The sequence below is a fragment of the Haliotis rufescens genome, unplaced genomic scaffold (assembly GCF_023055435.1).
Source record: "Haliotis rufescens isolate VD_foot unplaced genomic scaffold, xgHalRufe1.0.p SCAF_12, whole genome shotgun sequence".
In the NCBI taxonomy this organism is placed as follows: Eukaryota; Metazoa; Mollusca; class Gastropoda; order Lepetellida; family Haliotidae; genus Haliotis; species Haliotis rufescens.
The window spans coordinates 12862570-12888319 of record NW_025963802.1 but is presented as its reverse complement, the minus strand read 5'-3'; the positions used below and the strand labels follow the sequence as shown (position 1 = coordinate 12888319).

The window sequence follows — 25750 nt, the reverse complement described above, 5'->3', positions numbered from 1 at the left end:
TAAAAAAAAGACGATATTAGCCGGAAGAATAGGAAACATGAAGAAAAATGTCTGTGTCGTTTTGTCGAGCGTTTTGTAAAGAATGACACATTACGTGACTTGAAGCCAGGTTTAGCATTCTCTATTAAGAGACTTTTTGCAAAAGAGGATGTGTGAAAATACCTCTTTTTGGTCCACTGGTCCAATGACGCATTTACAGACAAGGAACAGTTAAAAATATGTTGTGAAGTTTAACTGACATTGTCATATGACTTAATTTTTATCTTCGTTTTCTTGCAAGTTCGAGGGTTAGGGTGACCAAGTCGTCTCAGGCGCCGCAATTCGCTGCGGAGAATTGCCTCCCTTGGGTTTGAATCCCTGTTCACCCTGATTATGTTTCTAGATTTGTCAGCACCATACTGATATCAAGTCGATTTTCAAACAACAATCGTGTTCTGCCGAAATATGGTTTCAAGGAAATAAACTGCTATCCATTCAATCTTTGAAAGTGGATATCTAGAAATGATAAACAAAAACAGATATACAATATATAAAACTTTCTATTTGTCACATGTTTGTTAAAATGATGGCCACGGGCGAGTCAGTCGGAATTTACAGAGCAGAGTTGCGTCCCTTGATAGACGGTTTGAATCCCGTTTTGCCTCGTTAATGATCTAGCTGTGTCGAGACCGCCCTCGTGGTCTAGTGGTAGAGCGTCCGCCGCGTCATACCAAAAAACGTTTAAAGATGGTACTGTTTTTTCCCCTGCCTCGGTATTAAGGGGCTAATACAAGAACTGTCGGCTCGAAGTTAGTATATTGTGTCTGAGTGGGGTATTCATGTTAAACTGCGGCATGGTATCTCAGTGGGCTAGCACTATGAAATCGGCACTATTTCGGACTAGCAAACACACACACGCACGCACGCACGCACGCACGCACGCACGCACACACACACACACACACACACACACACACAAGCCCGCTAGTCGCTATTTAAGTGCAATAATCTTGGACGCGACGTGAGACCCCATTTCACCCCACCTCCAGCTTTGTCAGCACCATTCCCGTGCTCGTAAGTTTCACCAAAGTGGTAAACGCCAGAGGCATTGGCTAAGACCAATTTGGGTTTTCCTCCAGCTATAGGTCACAATGACCTGTACATATCTTGTTCATATGTCCCCGGGTTGTCAGGCTGTGGAGCGGCCAATAGCATGTCTTCGTGCCCCGGTGGCCTGGATCGTTGCGATGTATAGCTCAAATCGTGTTGGCTGCTGCGTTAGGTAACATTCAGACACTATCTTGATGAATAGTAGCATATCTTTCTATCATTAGTGAGTGAGCATTGTTTTGTGCCACTTTTAGCAATATACCAGCAATTTCACGGCGGGGGACAGCGGAAATGGCTTCACACATTGTACCCATGTCGGGAATCGAACCCGGGTTCTCGGCTTGAAGAACGAACGCTTTAACCACTAGGCTACCCCACAGCCCCTCTTTGTATTAAAATCAGCTGACTTAATTTGAAGTTGACAATGCCAAGCTAACGAATGTTAAAGGAAATGGCATTGTTTTGTTGGTGTCAAGCATTAATTTAAAGCCACACACACATACACCAATGCCAAAGGTATTACCTTTAATATATTCACTTGAGTAGACAAATGGGATCGGGGGTCAGGCTCGGTGGCTTGGTTGGTGCATATTATCATATCTCAATTGCGTGGATCGAGGCTCATGATGTCAATCACTGGATTATTTGGTCCAGACTCTATTATTAACAGACCGCTGTCGCACAGATTGAATATTGAAGAGTGCGGTGTTAAAAAACAACAAAGCGTAGCTCTGACTCGAAAAAGGTATCTACGGAAGCGGTAGTAAAATCTCCGTTAAGAGTCGTGTTTGACAACCGTGTACACTCATTTCCAAGATGGCCTCAAATTGGGTGATTACAATGTGTGATCACACACATATATATCGACGTGACTTACAATTGTTACGAAGAACTTGTAACTTGATTATTTATAAGAGTAATAACACGTCTGAAATAGTTTGACTATGTTTTCGATTTTAAATCACTGCTCTGTTTTTGTTGTTGATTGTGTGTGTGTGTGTGTGTGTGTGTGTGTGTGTGTGTGTGTGTGTGTGTTATTAATTATTGTTTTACGCCACACACTGCAATATTCCAGCTATATGACGACAGTCCCACATCTCACGAGGTCTTAAGAGGCGAGAAAATGGATCAGGCCGGATTATTTGGGTGATTTGGCATCGTATCGTTGGTCATACTATCAACCACTGGTTTCTCATTTAAGCGCAAGTAAATAATCAAGTCGTGTTAGTAAATAACCGGGCACGTGCCTGAAACCTGCTAAACATTTACGTGTAAGACTGAAAGCCACGTTCTAGGTATGTTGATTGCAGATTAGAACCCACGGTTGCGCTGAGCACAAGCTCCCAACAGCGATACCTCGTTCCCGGAGTTTACGTTAAAGGGAGGTGACGGTGTATTCGTCCTTTTCATTGGTCAGCAAGGAGTAGATAGTGCACGTATTCCAGGTGAAATATCGGGCAACATTCATATAAATTGACAATTCATTTCAATAAAAAGAAATAATGAACCCCTAAATGTAATTATCATACTCTTTAAAATGTCTGATGGAGAAATAGAATCTGTTGATTCTACTTTGTGAATAAACATATTCGAGTGATTTCACTGACTTAAGCCATGTTATGGTTGATGTATAATATCTTTATTCTTTTGCATTATGACCAATAGTTGCGCCAGTTTTATGTTTAAAATTCATGTTCAGAATAACCAGTGAATTCCTGGTTCAGGGTCAACTGCAGTATCAACAGCATGACGTCACCGTAATGGTTTTAATGTTTCTGTTACAAACAACAGAGACTGTCAACTTTCCAAATTATTCACTATAAACTATGTGACTGCTATAACGTACGTCTCGGTAGCTGCTGTGGCCAGTGATAGTGATGGTCTTCATGCCTTATGGTTTTCATTTGATAGTGAGAATATTCACATGCAATAAAATATTTTTAAAAAAACCTTTAATACCAGTGTCATGTATGCCATCAGTATTGTATTCTTGGCAAAGTGACATGTGGAACTGAGGTCAACCGAGTGGGTAACCAGGTGTCACGTTAGAACTGGGAGAGTTTATTTTAAGTCTAAGCTTTTGGGATAACAGAGTGCTTATCATTTGGCGCTTCAGTTTCTTCGACCGTGATGTCATATTATTTATGTCTAATGAGCAATTTGACGTCAATATAGTGATTACATTCCACCACAACACCACAATTGTTATTATTATGTACAGATTAAAATAAGAAATGCAGCAAAGAGGGTTTAGGTGATCCTGGCACAGTCAGGCTGTTTAGGCTCATCATCAGGGCCCTTGCCCCCTCTACACGCAGCCCAGACAGAGAATGGGACTTCTCCCAGGAAGCGCTGCCTAGTCAAACCCACCTAGAATTATTCGGAGAATGTGAAGATTTCCCAACACTGCAGCCTTCTGCATTACCCAGATTGTCAGAAGGGCTGTATTCCTGGTAGCAAGCCCGGTGTCAGTCAACAGATTGGGAGGTACCAAATCTAAGGCACCGAGAACAATGGGGAGTCGGACAACTTGGTACTTTTCGAAAGCGAGCTCTGCATATTTGCCATGTTTTTCCTCAATCTTGTCAAACACATTAGTGTCAAAGGGAAAGAAAATTCAATAATATTAATGATGTCATTTGATTTATCAAAAAGGACAAGATCAGGTTTGTTGGCCTGGATACGTCTGATGATGTGTACGGTCCTATTCCAAAGAATTTTGTATTTATCATTTTCCACGACGCCCTCTACATATTCTGGGTCGGACCATGGGTGGACCTCTGTGTCAAAACCACAAGCATGGCGAAGACGACAATAAAATGATCGAGCCACTCCATCATGTCGCTTAAGATACTGTGTTTGTGCCAAAGCTGGGCATCCACTGACAATGTGTTGGACAGTCTCATTAAATTCATTTCATAATCTACATATTATTATTATGTACAGATTAAAATAAAAAATGCAGCAACGAAGGTTTGGGTAATCCTGGCACAGTCAGGCTGGTTAGGCTCATCATCAGCTCAGGGCCCTTGCCCCCTCTCCACGCAGCCCAGACAGCGAATGGGACTTCTCCCAGGAAGCGCTGCCTAGTCAAACCCACCAAGAACGTTTCGGAGAATGTGAAGACTCCCCAACACTGCAGCCTTCTGCATTACCCAGATTGTCAGAAGGGCTGTATTCCTGGTAGCAAACCCGGGTACACTCCCGATGTCAGTAAACAGATTGGGAGGTACAAAACCGAAGGCACCGAGAACAATGGGGTGTCGGACAACTTGGTACTTGGGATGCAAGCGTGACATTTCGAAAGCGAGGTCCACATATTTGCCATGTTTGTCCTCAATCTTGTCAATCACATTAGTGTCAAAGGGGACAGAAAATTCAATGATATTAATGATTTCATTGGATTTATCAAAAAGGACAAGATCAGGTTTGTTGGCCTGGATACGTCTGATGATGTGTACGGCCCTATTCCAAAGAATTTTGTATTTATCATTTTCCACGACGCCCTCTACATATTCCGGGTCGTAACATGGCTGGACCTCTGTGTCAAAACCACAGGCATGGCGAAAACGGTAATAAAATGATCGAGCTACACCATCATGTCGTTTAAGATACTGTGTTTGTGCTAAGCTGGGCATCCACTGACAATGTGTTGGACAGTCTCAATAAATTCATTACATAATCTACATTTCATATTTACATTTTGATGCAAAATCACACATTGACGGATTCGAGTTGGAAGTGACTGGTCCTGAACAGCAAACAGAAAGCCTCCTGTTTCACTTATCAGGCCAGACGACTTCATCCAAGCAATGGACACTGCAGGATTGCTGATCTCAACACACTGCACATAAACTCGATGCAGTGGTCGTTCAGATAGCCTCTCCTTTAGAGACTGAGTCTGGGCCGACTTGATATGGCACTTCGCTTGGTTGACAGTCATTTCTGTACCGTCCAGCAGTACAGAACTATCAACATGATCTATTGTCTGACATGATTCTTCGTGTGAGGGTGTCAATACCCTGAATTTTTTTGTTTCGTCCAATCAACAACGCCAAAAGAATACGAAAGGACGGGCAGCGCATACGTATTTGTGGCTTTGACTTTATTGCGAGCGTTCAGTTCTGAACTCCAGAGCGGAGGTCGGGTAGCCTAGTGATTAAAGCGTTCGCTCGTCACGCCGAAGACCCGGGTTCGATTCCCGACATGGGTACAATGTGTTCTCTGCCCAAAGTTTGCCCTTGATATGGGCATTCTGGAGTTTGTCCCTAATCTGCATCCCTAAGTACGTATAGGCCTGATCTTCCACAAGATGGTCAATAACTCCTCCTCCAAGTAAACTGACTGATCCTCCCTCTTCTACCTTGCCATATAAACACTACTACTACTATTTCTACCACTAAGTTGTTTTTCAATTTAATTTCAATTCACTAAAACGTTTAATTCGAACCTCCATAGAGCTTCTAGACATAGAATATTTAATCCTCCATGCATACACATTGAGTAGTGATATTTCTTACATTGCGAGGCCTGTGTGATGCAAAAACATATGGCTGTTTAAATCTTATTATTTTTAACAAAATAGCAGATTTTACATGAAATGGAACTGACATTTCCATTATGGTAAGAAGGACACCCAGTACCTGCCCAGGATGTCAGTCGTTGAGTTTCTTCTTGAAATCCCCATCTATACTTGGCTTGAGGCATCTGAACATGTACAACGATATGACATCATTGTATGTTCAGGGTTCGTGATATTGTTTCTGTAAGGTATAAAACTTTCTATTTCAAGCTGCAAACACATTCTTACCTTGAACTTCTTGAGTAATCATTTATATAAGACTATCTAAATTACAAATTCTCTATAGACGGGACCCCGTGAATCCGGACACCCAACATTACGGACAATAGAGTTTGAAAATATATGTCACACGAACGACGTAGCCATGGTTTCTATGACCTGGAATTCCAATTTACATAGTTCCTCATCTGCGTATAACTAAAGACATACGAGCTAACATGAAATATTATACACTTATCACTCGGTGAAGCTCTTACGATTTACAAACGCGTATTTATTATTTGGGATTAAAAAGTACTTGATTAGAGATTCATGTTTCTATTTTGCAGTGTCTACAACAGAAACGAGGACCTTCCGATCCCGGCATTCCCGGTGTTGCGTCGGCACGGCCGCCATTTTGTTGTCCCTTCTGACTGTTGGCGTATTTCTTGGAATCATGATACATTTCACAGGTATCCATGGCATCAGAATATTTCACGTGTCATGAACTTCCTCTTTGAAACTTTGTTTTCAAAAATATAACTAAGGCTAAAAATATTCTGGTTTAACATAATTGTGGCAATACGAAACTGTAATATGAAAAAAATCAGTGCCTGAAATTAATCATGGTTAGCGTGAAAAATGAGAATCAAGGTTTACAATGTCATTGTGGGCGTCTAAATACAATTTCTGTCCCTCTGGGAGTCCTAAGTCCTAGGAAATGACGTAAAAAAGCCGCCTGGTATTCATAGATTGTAACAAAATGTATTCATGTGCGCAAATCTTTATTTCAGTGGTAGATATCCTGTGGAATGATGACGGTGGCGTATCTAAGCAACCTGTTCCGAGAGCGGAGACTAAACTGGGGAATGCTGGTAAATATTATCATTATTGGTATTACCTATATCATGAACACCACCGCATCATCACCATCATCATCACCACCACCACCACCATCATCATCATCATCATCATCATCATCATCATCGTCATGACACTACTGCCATCTACATCCTCCTCTTCCTCCTCCTCCTCCTCACCACACCATTATCACCACCATCATCATCCCCGCTGCAACTACTGATAACTTTTCTTACCTTTCTTTTCTTTTCATCAGCATTGTTTCTCTCAAACCAAACAATTATTCTGAACAGCAATGCCTGGAATCATAGAATTATCCTAAAAGTGTATGTGACGACATCCTAATCCTCTTTTACTCATGTATCTCGAGATTTCAAACTCGTTTTAGGTAACATGCAACATTCTATAGATTTACTACATTTGTAAATTGTTTACTAACTCCTCCACACACACACGCACGCACGCACGCACACACACACACACACACACGCAAACAAACAAAAAAACGTGTAAACACGAGACAAACACAGACCGTCTGCCTCTGTAAAGTAATATTCATAATGCCAAAACTGCACACACACAAATAAATAAGGAAAATAATTTCAGTCTTTGAAAGCAGCCTGAATAATGATATACCTATTTGTGCATCATGTTCCCATTAAAGAGCAAGCTTCAAATTCAAAAGAGAAGGCCAATAACTCTTTAAATCCGATTTGCGGACCAAGTCCCAGAATATCAGCTATAAACAATACAGGGGGGCGTTAAGGGTCAGGGTGGAAATGCGAGGACACATTAAGGAAGTAACATGCTGCGAAAAAATATGTTTCAGTGCCAGATTTCTTAGGCAGTGTTAAAGTCTCCAATCTGGAGTGGGACTACCCCTTGTCTGTGTCAGACAGTCGGCCTTACAGGGAGTTGGCAGTGGCGGTAGAGCAAGAGGTAAGTCGGGGGACCAGTATTCCTCTTCTCAACATTCTTGTTAAGTCACAGAAATTCAGTAACAAATAATTGTTTTATGAAGCAGTTGGCAATCAATATTAGTCATATCAAGGAGGTCGCTTTCGAACATAGCTTTGTCTGGTTTGTTTAAACCCGTGACCAACAAATGTCAACACGTTATCCAATCATTTGCATGTATATTACACTACGGTTATAACGAATTCAAAGGGATCACTAATTTCAGTTCGTTATACCGTAGTTCATTATAAGCATATTTGCAGCATATATACAGCACATGGTCAGGACAAAAAAATAAGTTCGTTATAAGCGTGTTCGTTATAAACGTAGTTTACTGTATACACACAAGGGAGAAGAAGATTTATCCTGGGAAATAAAAGATGTTCTTAAAATATATAATACTAGGATCTTTTGGTTTGAAGACTTTCGTCTGACCACTTTTGCTCTATCACAAAGGGGCACAGGTGTACAAGACGTCTAAGGAGCCGCAATTTGCTGTGCAGAGTTTCGTCCCTTGGGCATGCCAGAAATCTATTATTGTGAATTATAAACCTGGCCCCCCCATGAAATTAATATAGTTTTTTAGTTTGCCTCTGGCTACAGTTTGTAAACCAAATAATAACAAACGCCTTTGACGATAATATGATGTGGATTTCAGATTTACAACACCGACACACTGGACCAGTGTGAACACCTGCTCTAAAGATGGCTCTTCATTATTGTTACTAAGGGAACTTTATTTTTTGCCTGTAAATAAGCTGGAACACTGGGATTGGTGGGTTTTGATATGATGTGAAGGTTGATAATGAGGTTCAGTTTCTTTATTTTACTGGAACATCATTCAACAGTCTAAGAGTTTGATGCATGGGTCATTTGAATGTATAAATCTCGTTGGTGGTAAAATGATATTATCAGCATTTCTGAGCCGCCAGATCCTTAAAAATATTGTAAGGCAAGACTACGATATAAGGATCTGTGCCGATACGTCGCTACAATATTATATTAATATTCTATTATAGCGACGTTTCGGTAGAGATCCTTATATCGCATATATGCCATATATGCATATATGCCATACGTCTATACTTCTAAGAAATGGCTAATTATGATACAAAACATTTGAAATCTCAGCACGGAGACAAGGTGCTATTGTCCACCGGCACAACGCACCTAATATCAGGCTCCTTCCGTCCAATGGTTGTTTTTGTCTCCATAATGTCTTCATGGCTTTGTTTCAAATTTGGTGCCAAGGGGTCTTTAGAGGGTTTGCAGACCTCAGTTATTAATGTGACCTTGACCTCATTTTCAAGGTTATGGGAAGCGTTTGACCAATTTGTTGTTTGTGAGCAAGATGTATCCAGAACCTCAACATGGATTACGTCAACATTGGTGCTAAGTTGTCTTAAGGCACATGGCAGACCCCAATATATAGTGATGACCACGAAATTGTCAAATTTTCGAAGTGGTAAACGTCTGAGACTTGCATCACTTCGGGCTTTCCTCCCACAATAAGATGACACGCTGTGATATAACTGGACTACTGTTCAAAGCGGCGTTAAACACAACTCACTTACTCACCGTTTCAAAGTCACATATATCATTGGACTATTTGGGATTTTGTACATTATTTAGTAGCTGAATTTCGAAAACGTACAGCCCCATTTCCGCCCTTATGACTTACGATGCGCAATATAACATGATGGCAAAACCGAACAACATTTATTAGACAGAAGCATTATAACACGTCGGTCAATTAAAGACATTTTGTCATGATCTGAACAGAAACTGCAGAACACAAAAAATTATTGTGTTCAAGTGCGAACTTGTATAACACTGTACTTGGATTGGTATGGTAGTTATATGTGTGAAACGTATACTACTGTAGAAATGACAGACCTAATTTAACTATAAATCGGTACAAAAGAAGACCTTTTTAAGGTTTACTATGAATGCACTATTGCTCGAGGTTTTACCTACTGAATTTGAGATTTGAAATTTGAAAAACCAACACTTTGAACATTTATATAATGTTCAAGACTACCACCAGATTGTGGTGTCACGTGCACGGAGTAGTTCCATAATGGCTTCCTCCAAAACTGTCCGAGGTGACAAGCTGGATTGAGGCGTGCCGAGTGGCAGGCATCTAAGATACATTATATTGGGGTATAGTAGAATAGATGAAGCAGCATATGATTCAATTTAATCTGGAATTATTCTTCATTTGCCTCATAGGCACTTTAAATTATGTTAAATAGAACACATTCATTTTCAGAAAGAGGGGTTAGTCTAGGGCCTTTTTGCAGTCTTAACCAGCATGCATCGGGTCATCGAAACCACTTTACTCGTCTGCTCACTCAAGCTTCATTACCTAGTTCAGTCTGGCATAAAGCATCACCCTTATCACATCGAGACAATGACTCAGTTCTACAGAGCCGATCTAAAGCTACATTGGCAATGGTACCAGAGAGCCTAGCAACTCTTAAAAGCTAAAATACACAACTATGGGAAAGCTCTCTAATCACCTATTGATTACATTATTGCATTAGACATGATCATGTTGCTCTATCTGTATCAATGGCTGAGTAGTCAAAGGTTTACATTAACTCCACTGGTTTAACAGTGTGAAAATGCTACATTTCCGTATTTTGAAATATAGCATTTATAGCAATATTTTGTCTACACTGTTTAGACTTCTAAAGGTGTATTGTTCATGTTGGAGACACAGTAGCACTTACCAGACAGTGAGTGAGTGAGTACGGTTTTAGCAATATTCCAGTAATATCATGGCGGGGGACACCAGGAATGGGCTTCACGCTTTGTACCCATGTGGGGAATGGAACCCGGGTCTTCGGCGTGACGAACGAACGCTTTAACCACTAGGCTACCCCACCGCTCCTATTCATCAGACAGCACGCATCAGCTCAGCCTGGTACACAGCGAGTGTGTTAGGTACGGCCACTGTACTGTCCAGGCACTGGGAACAATGGCACGAAGAGGGGAGATCTAAAATGGAGATGGGAGGATGGAGGTCTACAGCCCAGAAGGGAGAGTTGAGGTCTACAGCCCAGAAGGGAGAGTGGAGGTCTACAGCCCAGAAGGGAGAGTGGAGGTCTACAGCCCAGGAGGGAGGGTGGAGGTCTACAGCCCAGAATGGAGAGTGGAGGTCTACAGCCCAGAAGGGAGAGTGGAGGTCTACAGCCCAGAAGGGGGGTGGGGTGGGGGTGGGGGGTGGGGTGGAGGTCTACAGCCCAGAAGGGAGAGTGGAGGTCTACAATCCAGAAGGGAGAGTGGAGGTCTACAGCCCAGAAGGGAGAGTGGAGGTCTACAGCCCTGAAGGGAGAGTGGAGGTCTACAGCCCAGAAGGAGAGTTGAGGTCTACAGCCCAGAAGGGAGAGTGGAGGTCTACAATCCAGAAGGGAGAGTGGAGGTCTACAGCCCAGAAGGAGAGTTGAGGTCTACAGCCCTGAAGGGAGAGTGGAGGTCTACAGCCCAGAAGGGAGAGTGGAGGTCTACAGCCCAGGAGGGAGGGTGGAGGTCTACAGCCCAGAAGGAGAGTTGAGGTCTACAGCTCAGAAGGGAGAGTGGAGGTCTACAGCCCAGGAGGGAGGGTGGAGGTCTACAGCCCAGGAGGGAGGGTGGAGGTCTACAGCTCAGAAGGAGAGTTGAGGTCTACAGCCCAGGAGGGAGGGTGGAGGTCTACAGCCCAGAAGGAGAGTTGAGGTCTACAGCCCAGGAGGGAGGGTGGAGGTCTACAGCCCAGAAGGGAGAGTTGAGGTCTACAGCCCAGAAGGGAGAGTGGAGGTCTACAGCCCAGGAGGGAGGGTGGAGGTCTACAGCCCAGAAGGGAGAGTGGAGGTCTACAGCCCAGAAGGGAGAGTGGAGGTCTACAGCCCAGAAGGGAGAGTGGAGGTCTACAGCTCAGAAGGAGAGTTGAGGTCTACAGCCCAGAAGGGAGAGTGGAGGTCTACAGCCCAGGAGGGAGGGTGGAGGTCTACAGCCCAGAAGGAGAGTTGAGGTCTACAGCTCAGAAGGGAGAGTGGAGGTCTACAGCCCAGGAGGGAGGGTGGAGGTCTACAGCCCAGAAGGGAGGGTGGAGGTCTACAGCCCAGGAGGGAGGGTGGAGGTCTACAGCTCAGAAGGAGAGTTGAGGTCTACAGCCCAGGAGGGAGGGTGGAGGTCTACAGCCCAGAAGGAGAGTTGAGGTCTACAGCCCAGGAGGGAGGGTGGAGGTCTACAGCCCAGAAGGAGAGTTGAGGTCTACAGCCCAGAAGGGAGAGTGGAGGTCTACAGCCCAGGAGGGAGGGTGGAGGTCTACAGCCCAGAAGGGAGAGTGGAGGTCTACAGCCCAGAAGGGAGAGTGGAGGTCTACAGCCCAGAAGGGAGAGTGGAGGTCTACAGCTCAGAAGGAGAGTTGAGGTCTACAGCCCAGAAGGGAGAGTGGAGGTCTACAGCTCAGAAGGAGAGTTGAGGTCTACAGCCCAGAAGGGAGAGTGGAGGTCTACAGCCCAGAAGGGAGAGTTGAGGTCTACAGCTCAGAAGGAGAGTTGAGGTCTACAGCCCAGAAGGGAGGGTGGAGGTCTATAGCCCATAAGGAGAGTTGAGGTCTACAGCCCAGGAGGGAGGGTGGAGGTCTACAGCCCAGAAGGGAGGGTGGAGGTCTACAGCCCAGGAGGGAGGGTGGAGGTCTACAGCCCAGAAGGGAGAGTGGAGGTCTACAGCCCAGGAGGGAGGGTGGAGGTCTACAGCCCAGAAGGGAGAGCGGAGGTCTACAGCCCAGGAGGGAGAGTGGAGGTCTACAGCCCAGGAGGGAGAGTGGAGGTCTACATTCCAGAAGGGAGGGTGGAGGTCTACAGCCCAGAAGGGAGAGTGGAGGTCTACAGCCCAGGAGGGAGAGTGGAGGTCTACAGCCCAGAAGGGAGAGTGGAGGTCTACAGCCCAGGAGGGAGAGTGGAGGTCTACAGCCCAGGAGGGAGAGTGGAGGTCTACATTCCAGAAGGGAGGGTGGAGGTCTACAGCCCAGAAGGGAGAGTTGAGGTCTACAGCCCAGGAGGGAGAGTGGAGTTCTACAGCCCAGAAGGGAGAGTGGAGGTCTACAGCCCAGGAGGGAGAGTTGAGGTCTACAGCCCAGAAGGGAGGGTGGAGGTCTACAGCCCAGCAGGGAGAGTGGAGGTCTACAGCCCAGGAGGGAGAGTGGAGGTCTACATTCCAGAAGGGAGGGTGGAGGTCTACAGCCCAGAAGGGAGAGTGGAGGTCTACAGCCCAGGAGGGAGAGTGGAGGTCTACAGCCCAGGAGGGCGGGGGGGGGGGGGGGGGGAGGTCTACAGCCCAGAAGGGAGGGCAGGGGTCTACAGCCCAGAAGGGAGAGTGGAGGTCTATAGCCCAGAAGGGATAGTAGAGGTCAACAACCGAGAGAAGGGAGGGTGGAGGTCTACAGCCCAGAAGGGAGGGTGGAGGTCTACAGCCCAGAAGGGCGGGGGGGGGGGGGGGGAGGTCTACAGCCCAGAAGGGAGGGCAGGGGTCTACAGCCCAGAAGGGAGGGCAGGGGTCTAGAGCACAGAAGGGAGAGTGGAGGTCTACAGCCCAGAAGGGATAGTAGAGGTCTACAGCCCAGAAAGGGGGGGGGGAGAGGTCTACAGCCCAGAAAGGAGGGCAGGGGAACTACAGCCCAGAAGGGAGGGCAGGGGTCTACAGCCCAGAAGGGAGAGTTGAGGTCTACAGCCCAGAGAGGAGGGCAGGGGAACTACAGCACAGAAGGGAGAGTGGAGGTCTACAGCCCAGAGAGGAGGGCAGGGGAACTACAGCCCAGAAGGGAGGGCAGGGGTCTACAGCCCAGAAGGGAGAGTTGAGGTCTACAGCCCAGAAAGGGGGGGGGGGGGAGAGGTCTACAGCCCAGAAAGGAGGGCAGGGGAACTACAGCCCAGAAGGGAGGGCAGGGGTCTACAGCACGGAAGGGAGGGCAGGGGTCTACAGCCCAGAAGGGAGAGTGGCGGTCTAAAACCCAGAAAGGGGGGCGGTGGGGGATTGGGCAGGGGTCGACAGCCCACAGTGGGGTTGAGGGTTTACAACCCAGAGGACACACATCTCATTCGAGGCAACTGGGTATACACGTGTACTCCCAGTTAAACAACGGTCGATTTTATGACATTTTATCGTAAGCTTAACAGAATGTATGTAAAACGCTCACGCGTTTGTTATTGGGCTCAGTGCCCATTGCAAGTGCGGATATATATATGACAACGTGCATTACATATGTAACTCCACACTCTCTACGCGCTGAGTAGATATGTTAATACAATCATGACTTTGACAGTGTTCGCATGCTTCATCATGTGTTTGTGTCGTGTTCAACAATATTCCAGCTGTTTGACAGTAACCTGCAAAAAAACATGTCTATGGTCAAATTTGTCTGTAGGATCTCATATGTTTTGTCACGTGGTATGGACGCATCTAGCACATACATGATAATTAACTGGTCTATTGTTTACAGAAATAATTACAAATGAATGTAAACAATACTGTGGATACTTGAATACCAAGTGATATAACATCATCGACAATATACCACGATAGGTAACGTTGACTATTCCTCCTATGTATCATACTATTGCATACTACCTGCCATTATGCTATACTATGTAATGATAACCGCTATGCAGAGATGCGTCCCTTCAACGCGCCAGAATCTATGTTTGTGGGTTCGAATCCCGATTCGCCCCGATTATGTTTCTAGGTTTGTCAGCACCATGCCGTGCTCGTGGGTTTCACCGAAGATGTAAACGCCTAAGACCCGCATCACGTCGGGCCTTCCGCTCACAATCAACCGTGATATAACTGGAATACTGCTTAAAACGGCGTTAAACCCAACTCACTCATGCACTCAGTAAACCAGCCATTGGATGGGCAATCAGCACTGATCTACACACACTTAACGTTGCAGCTGGATCGGGTGTTCCTGCTGAGTCCGCTGAAAGACATCTACAACTTCAGCCTCGTGAGAACCTTCAGGTAATGGCCATCAACCATGGAATATCAGTTTATGCCTTCTAAATGGAACATTAGAAACATAAAGTACACTATCTGATCATCCCTGTACTTCGTGGCCGTCAGAGCAGAGTCATTCTCAATATTTTCATCAAAAGTTACTAAAGCTTCGTGCAATCGCTGTGTTCGACTGAAACTTCTGTTTAAATTTGCGCTAATATAAACACAACCTCTCATTCGATGCAACCCTGTACATTTATATAAAAAAAGGGAACCATTTTTCTAACTGAAATTTGTTTTCCTGTTCTTTGTAACTTACTATTCCAGCACATTATTGAACTAGATGCATGTTCTGCTCGGTTCACGTGTATGCAATTTTTACAAAATATATAAAATGTCAAAGCCAGAGAATAACCTACGAAACAGATTCCAATGGGCGTTAAAGGTAAAAGAGGGTGAAATTTTATGTAAATGGATCACTGAAAATCAGTGATGACACCTGGGTAAGCATGTTCTGGAAAACACACATCATATATCCTTCGTATGTGTTTTTAATACATCCATCACAGAAGAGTATGTTTCTCTTGCCGTGTAGCTAGTGCACACAGTGCACTGTTTGTCGACTACCTCTCTATCCCTCTGTCTGTCTGGGGGCGGTCGGGGAGCCTAGTGGTTAAACCGTTAGCTCGTCACGCCGAACACCCGGGTTCGATTCCCGACATGGGTACAATGTGTGAAGCCCATTTCTGGTGTCCCCCGCCGTGATATTGATGGAATATTGCTAAAAGCGGCGTAAAGCCATACTCACTCACTCACTCACTCTGTCTGTCTGCCGTGAACATTTTCGACATCTCTTCTAAAACAGTAAGGCTTATCAAGCTGAAACACTGCATTCATGATCTCAATAATGGTGTCCAAAAAGCATGCTCATAGATGTCTGATATGTCTTTCAATATGGCCGTCGCGGCAGCCATATTAAAAATTCCATGTCTGCCATATCTGCATATATCATTATAAAATGATTTATGAGTCAGAGGTATACCTAATGAATGATACCATATATTTTTTAACCTTGACCAACTCCATGTCCCCTGATCTCTGTAATAATGCCTCTGAAAGGTGAAAACAAATTTTAGATATGAATTTGAACTTGGCGGTCACAGTACCAATCTAATTTGGACTCACTACACACTAAAATAGTAATGCACATGTCAATCTGAAATTTGATATGCATTGGGTATGGTGTAAGTTCAATAGCACGCTTTGCGTTTTGTTATTTTGTAAACGTTTACCTTTGATCTATCTGTATATGCCATAGTACCTGGATACATGCCATACATTTGACAATATGTATTTACGTCCACTGTACACTCTATCCAAAGGCGTGGCAGCATTGTGGCGGTGTTCGAGACAGTTCTCACTGACCATAGAGGCTTGACCACAGACTCATTGAAAGAAGCTCTTGTCCAGGGGTTGGAGACCCGCAACTACATCCGGGGATCTGGTGACGTCAAGGAAACCAAGCACGGGGTTGCCCTGGACGCCGAGAGCATACAGATTGTAACACTCAGCACAACATGTATGAACCTTTAACACTCGTACTTTCTTTACAGCGAGGTCGATGTTCATTATGTATTTCTTTATTTCACATCGGGTCAAGCCATATTTGGAAGAAAGTCTGATAAGAAACATGGTCCAGTCGTCTAGTGAGTCGGAATTCTCTGTACGGAATTAAGCCCCTTACCGTATGTCAGGATCCGCTAGTCTTGGGCTAGCACCCAGATTCGCCCTGATTATGTCCTTTGGTCTGTCAGTCACATATCCGTTATTGTGGGTTTATAAAAACCCTGGTAATTTCTGCGACCTGCGACACGGGTTTCCTGCATATATGATTAACACTATTAGACTCACTCTCTCATTCACAATTCTTCGGAGTTGTGGTCAGAAAAGCATGATAGCTTTTCACATAAAGATAAAATGCGAAGGTAAACAAAAATATACTTTTCAAAAATTCGTGAGTTGGGTTGAGCATCGTTTTGAACAGTATTTTAGTTCTATCATGACGTGTAATGTTGATGTAGATGACTGGGTGGAGAGTTGAAACTGATGCAGGTCTCAGACGTTTACCACATTGGTGAAACCCACGAGCACGGGTATGGTGATGAGAACGCAGGAAACATAATCGAGGCGAACCGGGATTCGAACTAAATGTCATGTTCGTAGTAAGCCCAGGTGACGCAACTCTACACATATCCGCCAGTGGCCCCTCCAAATTCGTAGCAACCACGATACACCATCAGTCTAACAAACAATTGGCAAAGAAAAGGTCTTATAACAGGATATTCCTGTTTTTGTTTATCACTTCTCGATATCCACTTTCAAGAATTGAATGCAATGCAGATTATTACCTTGAATTCACATTTCGAAAGAACACATGTTGTTTTGAATCCGGCTTGATGTCAGTATTTTGTTTCTTGTAGCCCTACGTGACCAAAGCACCTCCCGCCTCCTCCCTGTTCTAATTGAAAGTGAACCGACTAAAAATATGGAGACAACGACAACCGTATCACAAGAAAAAACTCCAGAATCAAGTCCAAAAGAAGACCCAACCACAAGGACAACAAAATCCTCAACCCAATCGTCCACTGATGGTGAAAACAACGCAGACTCCCACACCCATATATGGATATGGAGACCTCCGAAAACATCCCAACAAACAACTAAAGGTTCCCCTTCAGAACCATCAGGGCCTTCCACTGAATCTACCTCAAACTCTCCTCATGAAGTTGATTCATCAACCCCTGCACAAACAACGCATGAAAGCACAGACTGGCATACAGCATTCTGGAAGGACCAGTTTTCAGATAAGCAATTTCCATTTTCTGATTTTTGGTATTCATCGTCAACTCATATCCCAGAGAAACGTCGAACATTGTCTAACACCCCTAAAAGACCTAATCCAGATGAATCCAAGGATGGCCAATTGTCTGAAAATCCCAAAATTTTGTTAAGGACTACCCCTGTTTCAGCTGTGTCTGAGAATTCGACCAGGTATCCTTCTGATAAAACATCTTTCCAAGGTTCAACTTTTGCGACGAAGACTGCTGAAAATTCTACACCCCAGAACACCCAAACACTGCCTAATGTGAACTCAACACAAGTAACCAGTGAAGCCAATTTTGTTTCTAACGGTTCCACAAAATCAACTACAAATACCAAGTTACCAAACACTACAACAAAGGCATCCATTTCTGAGTCCTCAAATTCTGATTCAGATCAATCTTTCAAACCACCCAGCAATGAAAATGATAATTCTATCCCAAAAGTACTAAGTGAGTTGAAGAAAGATGACACGAAAAACACAGACACTTCCAACATGACCAATGTTATTGAAAACATTCCCCATGAAGATTTCGAACATCATGACGTCGCGTCCTCTCCTGTTGACGAGACGCCTCAAAACATAGAAACAAATGTCCCAATTTTAAATGAGGACGTGGTACCAGTTAACACACCTTCACATATCAGAGAAGTTTCAGAAAATATTTCCCATGCCAATGAGCATAGTTTATTTGATAGAGAGTCCCAGCAGACATATACCCCTGTTACGAAGGTAAAGGATAACCGTGACGAAGACCCTGCAATCCGAGGTCATATAGGGCAAGTCCCACAGGAGAGTATTGCAAGACAAGAACATGGAGTATTTCCCAACCCAACACACCCATCGTTTGAAGACTACGTCTTGCCCGAAACTTCTATGGAAAATTACGATTACGTACCAAGGTATCCAGATGTCAATCTTATTGCCCAGAATGATGCCAATGATGAAGGATCATTTAGGACCACATCGCCGAGTGGTGCTGAGAGGAGTGGTCACGATGATGCTGTGCATGATGATGGAGGTAGCAGAGATGAAGCTACTCAGGGGGGAGGCAGTTCGGGTGGAATAGATGCAGCCGTTGTGGTCAGTAGTACTGACTCGGCATTGACTGGGGATCCTGGTAACGGAGACAGTTTTTCAAAACATACAGATACAGGTTCGGATACTGGTTCAGATTCACTTGATGGTAGTCCTACGGTTGCTTCTGCAACACAGGTGACATTACGGACAAGCTCAGACCTTGAAAATGCTCTTGATGAAAACTTACTCAATGAAGGAAATACGAGCTCTTTAGCAGAACCTGTCAATAAAAATGTTTCTTCTTTTGTGTCCGATAACACAACGTTACCTAGCATTAACAACTATACCCACCCAGCAAATCGTCCGGCTATGGACAAGTATAAAGCTATGGTAAATGACACGGAAGTTTCTCGTAAAGATAGCAATGGACATATCAGCTCACAAGTAAAGGACCCATCTCATGGAACCAAGACCTTCGAAAGCAATAATGACCTAAAAGATATGATGCCTGCTGTATCTAAGGAGGCAGAGACAGTTATGGCTTCAGATATGGTATATTCTGGTGATTCTAGTGTTCACCCAAGTCAGCCTGCTTCTGGCATGTCTCCATCTGAGCAACAAAAAGATGCTGTTGATGTTGTTGCATCAAGTAGTGAAAGGCTTCCTGTCCACACTGATCTTGATGATTTATTGCCCATTCTTCAAAGCATTGCCCATGACAGTACGTTTGATTATGAAGCTTTGGATGTCAATCCCACCCCTTCTGTACAACATCCATCAACACAACATGAATATGTTGCATCGTTCAGTCCCTTTGTAAGTTCATCTGCAACTGTTTATACTTCAGACAGCATGGTACACCATGGTGATAATATGTTTGATATTACTCCAACATCAGTGACATTAACAGAAACGGTTAATGGAATTCAGATGTTATCGTCATTACTGCAACCTGAAATATCAGAAAATAAGCACCAAGTGTCCAGGCATTCAGACATTGAAGCACCTGCAAATATGCAACCAAAAGCTGTGAATACACCGGCTTCTCAACTTGGAGATGTTTCAGTATTGATAATAAGTTCATCAACTTCTTTTGACACAGGTGCATCACTGATGCAATTCAGAGGATCTGTTGAAGGTACTCCTGTGCTGATGGCAAATTCAGATCATATGGACACGGAAGCTATGTTGGAAAGTAGTTTAACAAATATGTTGCATTCAGCAGTGACAAACATCCATGCATCAGCAGAAAATGTAGGAGGTATTCTACATTCAGAAGTTCCAAGTGTTGAGAACACTAGTACGACGGATGCATATGAGACTGTGAATGATCCAGTTGCAGAACCTTCTGAGACAAATGTAAATTCACCAGCAGCTGTAACTGATGAACAGTCAGGTAGTATTTCCTCAGATGCACGTTCAGAAGGAAGCTGGGCTGGGCAGGAAAACGATGGACATTCATCAGGTTTAGAGACGGGTTCTAGTGTCACTGGTCTGGTATCCGTGTCTCCTGATTCATTGAATATGAATGCAAGTGACATTGTACATGTAAATTCTCCTGTAGATTCCCGCAATGTGCCCGAGACGAATATAATACCATCACAATCACATGAAGGTGGAACTATTGAAACCAACTCAAAGACCAAGCCGCCTTTGAGTGCGAAGCCGGATACACTTGAAAGAAAAATGCATCATCCGATAGTGTCCAGTGCCTCGCTGATAGATAATAATTCATCCAGTATAGGTTCAACATATGCACAAGATGATGTTGCAGTGTCTTCTTCTACCAATAGTCCTGGTATAATTGAACATGTTGAGCAACATTTGGATTCTCAAAATGCTTCCATTTCTCGTCCTGAGGCTGTAGCAGCTGTACTCCAGGAATCTGGTGTTTTGAAAGAATCGGATTTCAATAATTCCACAAGCGCAAATGACAAGGCATCGTCTCGCGCCCAGCCGTCAACTGCAAAACCAACTATACACTCTACCCAAAATGATATGAACCAATCTCTTGTCACAAATTCAACGATTTCAGAATCTGATTCTAATGTAGATACTGTGATGTCAACATCTAGAACACAACCCAAGGATGGGACACATATATCCAGTCACAATAGACCAGATGTTTCCAGGGGGCGGATAGTGACAACATTTCATCAAGAAGATATGGTCACCAAAACTCCAAGAGGAAGGATAACCCAGGGCACAGCAATGAAGGACGTGAGTGAAGGAGCTGTAGATTCCACCCCTCTATCCAGCACAGATGCTACTACTCGTCTGATAACGGCAGGGATATCAACACAGGACACCGAGGAACCCTCCCCTCCAGCCATCACTGACATCCCCCTTAGCACAACATCAACAGATCTGCCTACAACAGACGTGGGTGTTTCCTTGAACAAAGAGGAAGAGTTTGGGGACCCTTATTCAACTCAATCAGGTATGTATGATCTATAACCGATTTATATTATTCTTAGGGTAACCCTTTCTTCTGTTCTATTCTTTTTGGGTTTTGTGAGTAAGATAGTTTCCTAAGTTTGTGTGACCCGTGAAGATCCAGTGTAGAATAGATCTTCGGCAATCCATGCTAGCCGTAAAAGGCGACTGTGCTTGTCGTAAGAGGTGAAAACGGGATCAGGTAGTCAGGCTCGCTGACTTGGTTGATGCATGTCATCGATCTCAATTGCAGGGATCGATGCTCATGAGGGCAATCACTGAATTTTCTGGTCAAGACTCGATTATTTTACAGACCGCCGTCATATGGCACGAATATTTCTGAGTGCGGCGTAAACAACAAACAAACAAACAATCCCATGTTTGTGAAAAAGGTAAAATGGAGACTAAGGTGGTTGATTTCGAATGTAAATTTGAACATGGTGAATTCAGGCTAGAGAAGATCAAGGTCCAATGTTTGGTCATAGAACTGACTTCAATAGGAATATCCTGTAATACCCAGGATCCTTGTGTCTAACAATATAGTACTATTTAAAGGAGTAGATCTCCGACCAATTCAGTTGCTATGTTTTCAATTGCCGTGTTTCTGTGTCGACCTCTTTAGTGAAAGTTAAGGTGTGATTTCATGTGTATCAATTGGTGAGTGAGAATGGTTTTACGTCACCTTAACATAATATCTACCAAATCACAGCTAGAGACATCAGAAGGCATCCAAAATGTGGGAAATTTATAATAGGTCTTCAATGTAACCATACAATACTAAGACAACTACACAGCACCAAATTTCTATAAGCACGAGGAGATTCCAGTACGAAGCACTTTCCCTTTTAATTGCATTCTATTAAATTTCGACTTTAATATAAAAAAACAATCACCCTTGTAGGAAAGTACTTAATTCCCTGTTTTGATGAAAGTTTGTTTGTTCTAAGGTAAAAATGTTATTCTTTCTCCCCAGAAAATGGAATCGGCTCCCCTCAGAACAATGCATGTCTGGATATAACGGTCATGACAGAGTTCATCCCCAGCTGCCTTGACTTCTTCAGTCAGATAACTCACACCGATGATGAGTTAGAGAAATGCCAGTAAGTACCATGTTGCCAGACCAAAGGGTGAGGTATGATAAGGGCACTTTTTGCCCGAGTGGAAATGTCATATTTTAGCGTTTAGATATTTGAAAGTATTGTTTGAAAATCACATGTTCAAATGGTTGATATCTTGCTTTCTTTCTTTCTTACACTTGCATGTTTCGATAAACCCAAGAAAATAAAAGGGCTAAAATAGGTAAAAGAAGTGACTTTTCAAATTTCCAAAATGTCGCTATTAGCAAATGTTGGAACCAATATGATTGTTTAATAGGGCTTAGACGAGTCCAGATTTACTACCCGGGTACCCACACCCCTATTACCCGACCCTTCCCGGGTACCCGCTGTTGGTGTCAAGAGATAGGTACAAACTGTCCGATTGGGAATAGTTTTACAGTAGCCCTTGCAGAATGTTTTTAGATACACGTATAAAACGATGTGGTCATGCATACATTGAAGTTGACTGAAGTTTTAGCTTTGTTCAAACATATAAAAGTCAGAAGGAACGTGTTCATAGTCATGAAGAAAAGCGAACATTGGAGACTTAAAATGGTCGTGTAACCATGTAGTTATATAGTGAATGTTTGGCATGAAACAATATATCATGGGACTAACCACGGGTCCGGATAGTCCTGTGGGTATCCGGGTCCTACTTAGTACCCACCCGACCCGGGTACCCGAGTTACCCGTCCCAGACCTGTAAGGCCTTATCATACCTGACCTTCCAATTCAACACATTTAATAGCTGATGGAATATGTCCACTGCACAAAGGTGTTATCAGAAGCTGAGATATATGAGGGATGGACTGCGTGGATGGAGGGTACTAATTATTGTTCAACATTATCTCCACCCCCACCACCCCACCCCCAAGTCCACACATTCCTGCCAACGATGCTGGAGTGCCCGGATCGCATTGATGTAGAACGCCTCCTTCTGATCCTTTAAAAGGTCATCTACAGAAGAAATGACTTCATCATCACTTGCAGACGTGCTCATAACTTTTCAGCCACCACCAGTACTGCTGTACAGGTCTTCTGTAGTCAAACCATCCTCGAATACGGACTTGCAAACATTATCGGCTTGTTGTGGTAATGCTAATACACTTTGGTATGGTTGAACCAATTGCATGACATGCAAGAATTTTTTTCCGGCTTTTGTAAAAGCGATGGGGAAATTGGTTGATATATGATGCATTATTGCTGGACAACAAAGATAATCTGAAACTGAATTCTAACTTCTCTTTGAAACCTATTCCAAAATATATAAAAAAAAGTTTTGTTTAAAAAAACCAAAGCGTTTCTCTCTAACTTGATTGCACGAAAGTCGTGTTTGCTAAGTGGAAGCGTCGGGTGACTTTCCTTGGTAAATTGATGCCGAATTAGTGCCGTTGGAGGATGTCCTTTGACTGTTTTTAACACTACCGGTAATTGAAAAAATAGATATTTGCCAAAACAAACTGGATTCGTAGATCTCCACAGTCTCTTGTGTAGGCATACTTTACCTTAGTTTAAACATATTTGGCTGTCTTAGACCAAAGGAATGAAAAAAATCAGTTTCTATTGAAAACTGACTTGAAAAAGTAGCATGTTCTTTGAGGAATTAATCAGAACTTAGATTACTAAAGTGATGTGGTGAGGACTTTGTAAAACAAGTGGGACTTAGAAAAGGACTAATTCAAAAGAATCATTTGCTTGAAAATTAGACATGGTAAATTATGTATAGAAAATGCAATTATATAAGGCAATATTGATTTGACCATCTTATGAATCCTGTCATTTTTTTAAAGCATCTTTTATATTTTCATCAAATTTTAATCTTTCTTGCTCTTTTAAATTTTCTTTGTCTATATTGGCCTTTCACTTAAGTATGTAGTGGCATTTGATGTTTTAATCTTAATTTAAGCAAATCAGATTTGTTGAAATGTTAGAAAAATTTGAAGCATTGGTTTCTCACTTTTGAAGACAGGCCAGACATCAAACCCATGTCAAGTAACTATTTAAACAGCTTTTACCCGACTCATTGACAAATGGTTCATTAAAGTACAAACTCGTATCTCAGATAAGCAGATTAAATGAATTGATGTGGCGTCTTTTCTAAATAGCAGAACTTTAATCACAGATGGAGTGACGCGGTTTAGTTTTCATATGGGCAAAACACTTTCATTCTTAGCTGTGCTGTGAATTAATTTCTGTTACAATTTTTTTCCAGGCATTTTTTGGCCGGTGTAATTTGTGTGACGGATGAATTCTACAAGTACAGCGGACAGCAGTGCACGGATACAGAAATCAGTGCCTTCGTCAAACAGCACGCTGACCTTTTCAAAAATGCTCTTTCCAACTTTGACCCTCTCAAATGTGTGGTTTGAGATGCACACAACATCACGGGATAGGTTTTGTGACAACATATTGAACTCTTGACCATCTTGAATGGGACTGATTGCGAGCTTACTTGTATAATATTGTTGTCCTAAATCTGTGTAGACTTCAGTCTGATCAACTGAAATCCCGTTGGTATATGATGAGCTGTGTGCCAAGTGCTTACCACCATGTGCAAGAAACTCAACACAAACTTCGCTACAATGAGTTTCATTGCCTCTTGTACAGAATCGCTGTGGGTGATGACGTGACCTGTGTTTAAGGGAGCCTATAGTCTAGTCTGTAGAACAATTATGTATGCTTACAAAATGCTTTTGTTTATTTACATGTTTACCAAACATTTGTTCTTCAATCCAGACCTCACGCAGAGTTGTGTTTCTTTGTTGAACACTTGTGTCGCATTAGATACAATGATGTCACGCATCTCGTGATGATGATGTTTATGAATGTTTTATTGAAGTATTGTTAGAATTGCGGTCCAACGCTGCGCGGAGTTGTGAAGTGCAGCAATGTGTCCATAAGCCATTTTCAAGACAACTGATTCTGAATACTTCGAACGTATGTCGACAATGGTAATATGATATTTGGAGTTGAATTGTTTCATATTTCTGTTTATATTCGGTGGTACATGTGAATATTGCACATAAATAATGCGACCTGATAATATTGTGAATATGTCATAAATATGATTGGTTTTATTTCTCGTCTTAGAATTCGTTTTTCGTTTTTACTGCGCATTCCATAGATGTAAGTTGCTCAAATTTTAGATAGAGTTGTTCATTTCTTATGTTGTTGTTTGTTAGAAGCAATGACTGCATGGCACTTGTCAATTTATGTAATGATGGTAAAACCCTTGTAGTCGTAATTGTGTTCCTTGTAGTCTCATGCTCTGAGGAATGGTGAGGTGAAATTGGGTTTAACGTCGCGTCCAAGATTATTGCGCTTATATAGCGACGTGCATGCACGTGTGTGTGTGTGTGTGTGGCTGCTTGTACTAGTCCGAACTGATGCCGATTTATAGTGCTAGCTCACTGAGATACCATGCCGCAGTTTACCATGAATACCCCACTCAGACACAGTATGCTGATTCCGAGCCGACCAGTCCTTGTTTTAGCCCCTTAATGCCAGAGCGCCAGACAGGGTAACAACAAGTACCATATTTTAACGTCTTTTGGTATGACGCAGCCGGGAATCTCTCCGGGCGGACGCTCTACCACAAGACCACGGAGGCGGTCCTCTTAGGATGGTATTGCTACTATGTATGTATAT

At 43.2% G+C, this 25750-nt stretch overlaps 1 protein-coding gene across 2 annotated transcripts in view; it reads left to right on the top strand.

Moving 5' to 3' along the window:
• The window catches only part of LOC124143432 (mucin-5AC-like), a 29386-nt gene extending 3896 nt beyond the window's left edge, over positions 1-25490 (top strand). For both annotated transcript variants that reach the window (XM_048393368.1, XM_048393369.1), the window contains exons 3-10: positions 6220-6342; positions 6664-6744; positions 7560-7669; positions 14625-14692; positions 16051-16247; positions 17149-21009; positions 21979-22105; positions 24315-25490. In XM_048393368.1, the coding sequence (XP_048249325.1) occupies positions 6220-6342; positions 6664-6744; positions 7560-7669; positions 14625-14692; positions 16051-16247; positions 17149-21009; positions 21979-22105; positions 24315-24471 (4724 nt within the window). In that variant the 3' untranslated portion in view covers positions 24472-25490. The remainder of the gene's footprint in view (positions 1-6219; positions 6343-6663; positions 6745-7559; positions 7670-14624; positions 14693-16050; positions 16248-17148; positions 21010-21978; positions 22106-24314) is intronic.
• The last annotated feature ends 260 nt before the right edge of the window (positions 25491-25750 follow it).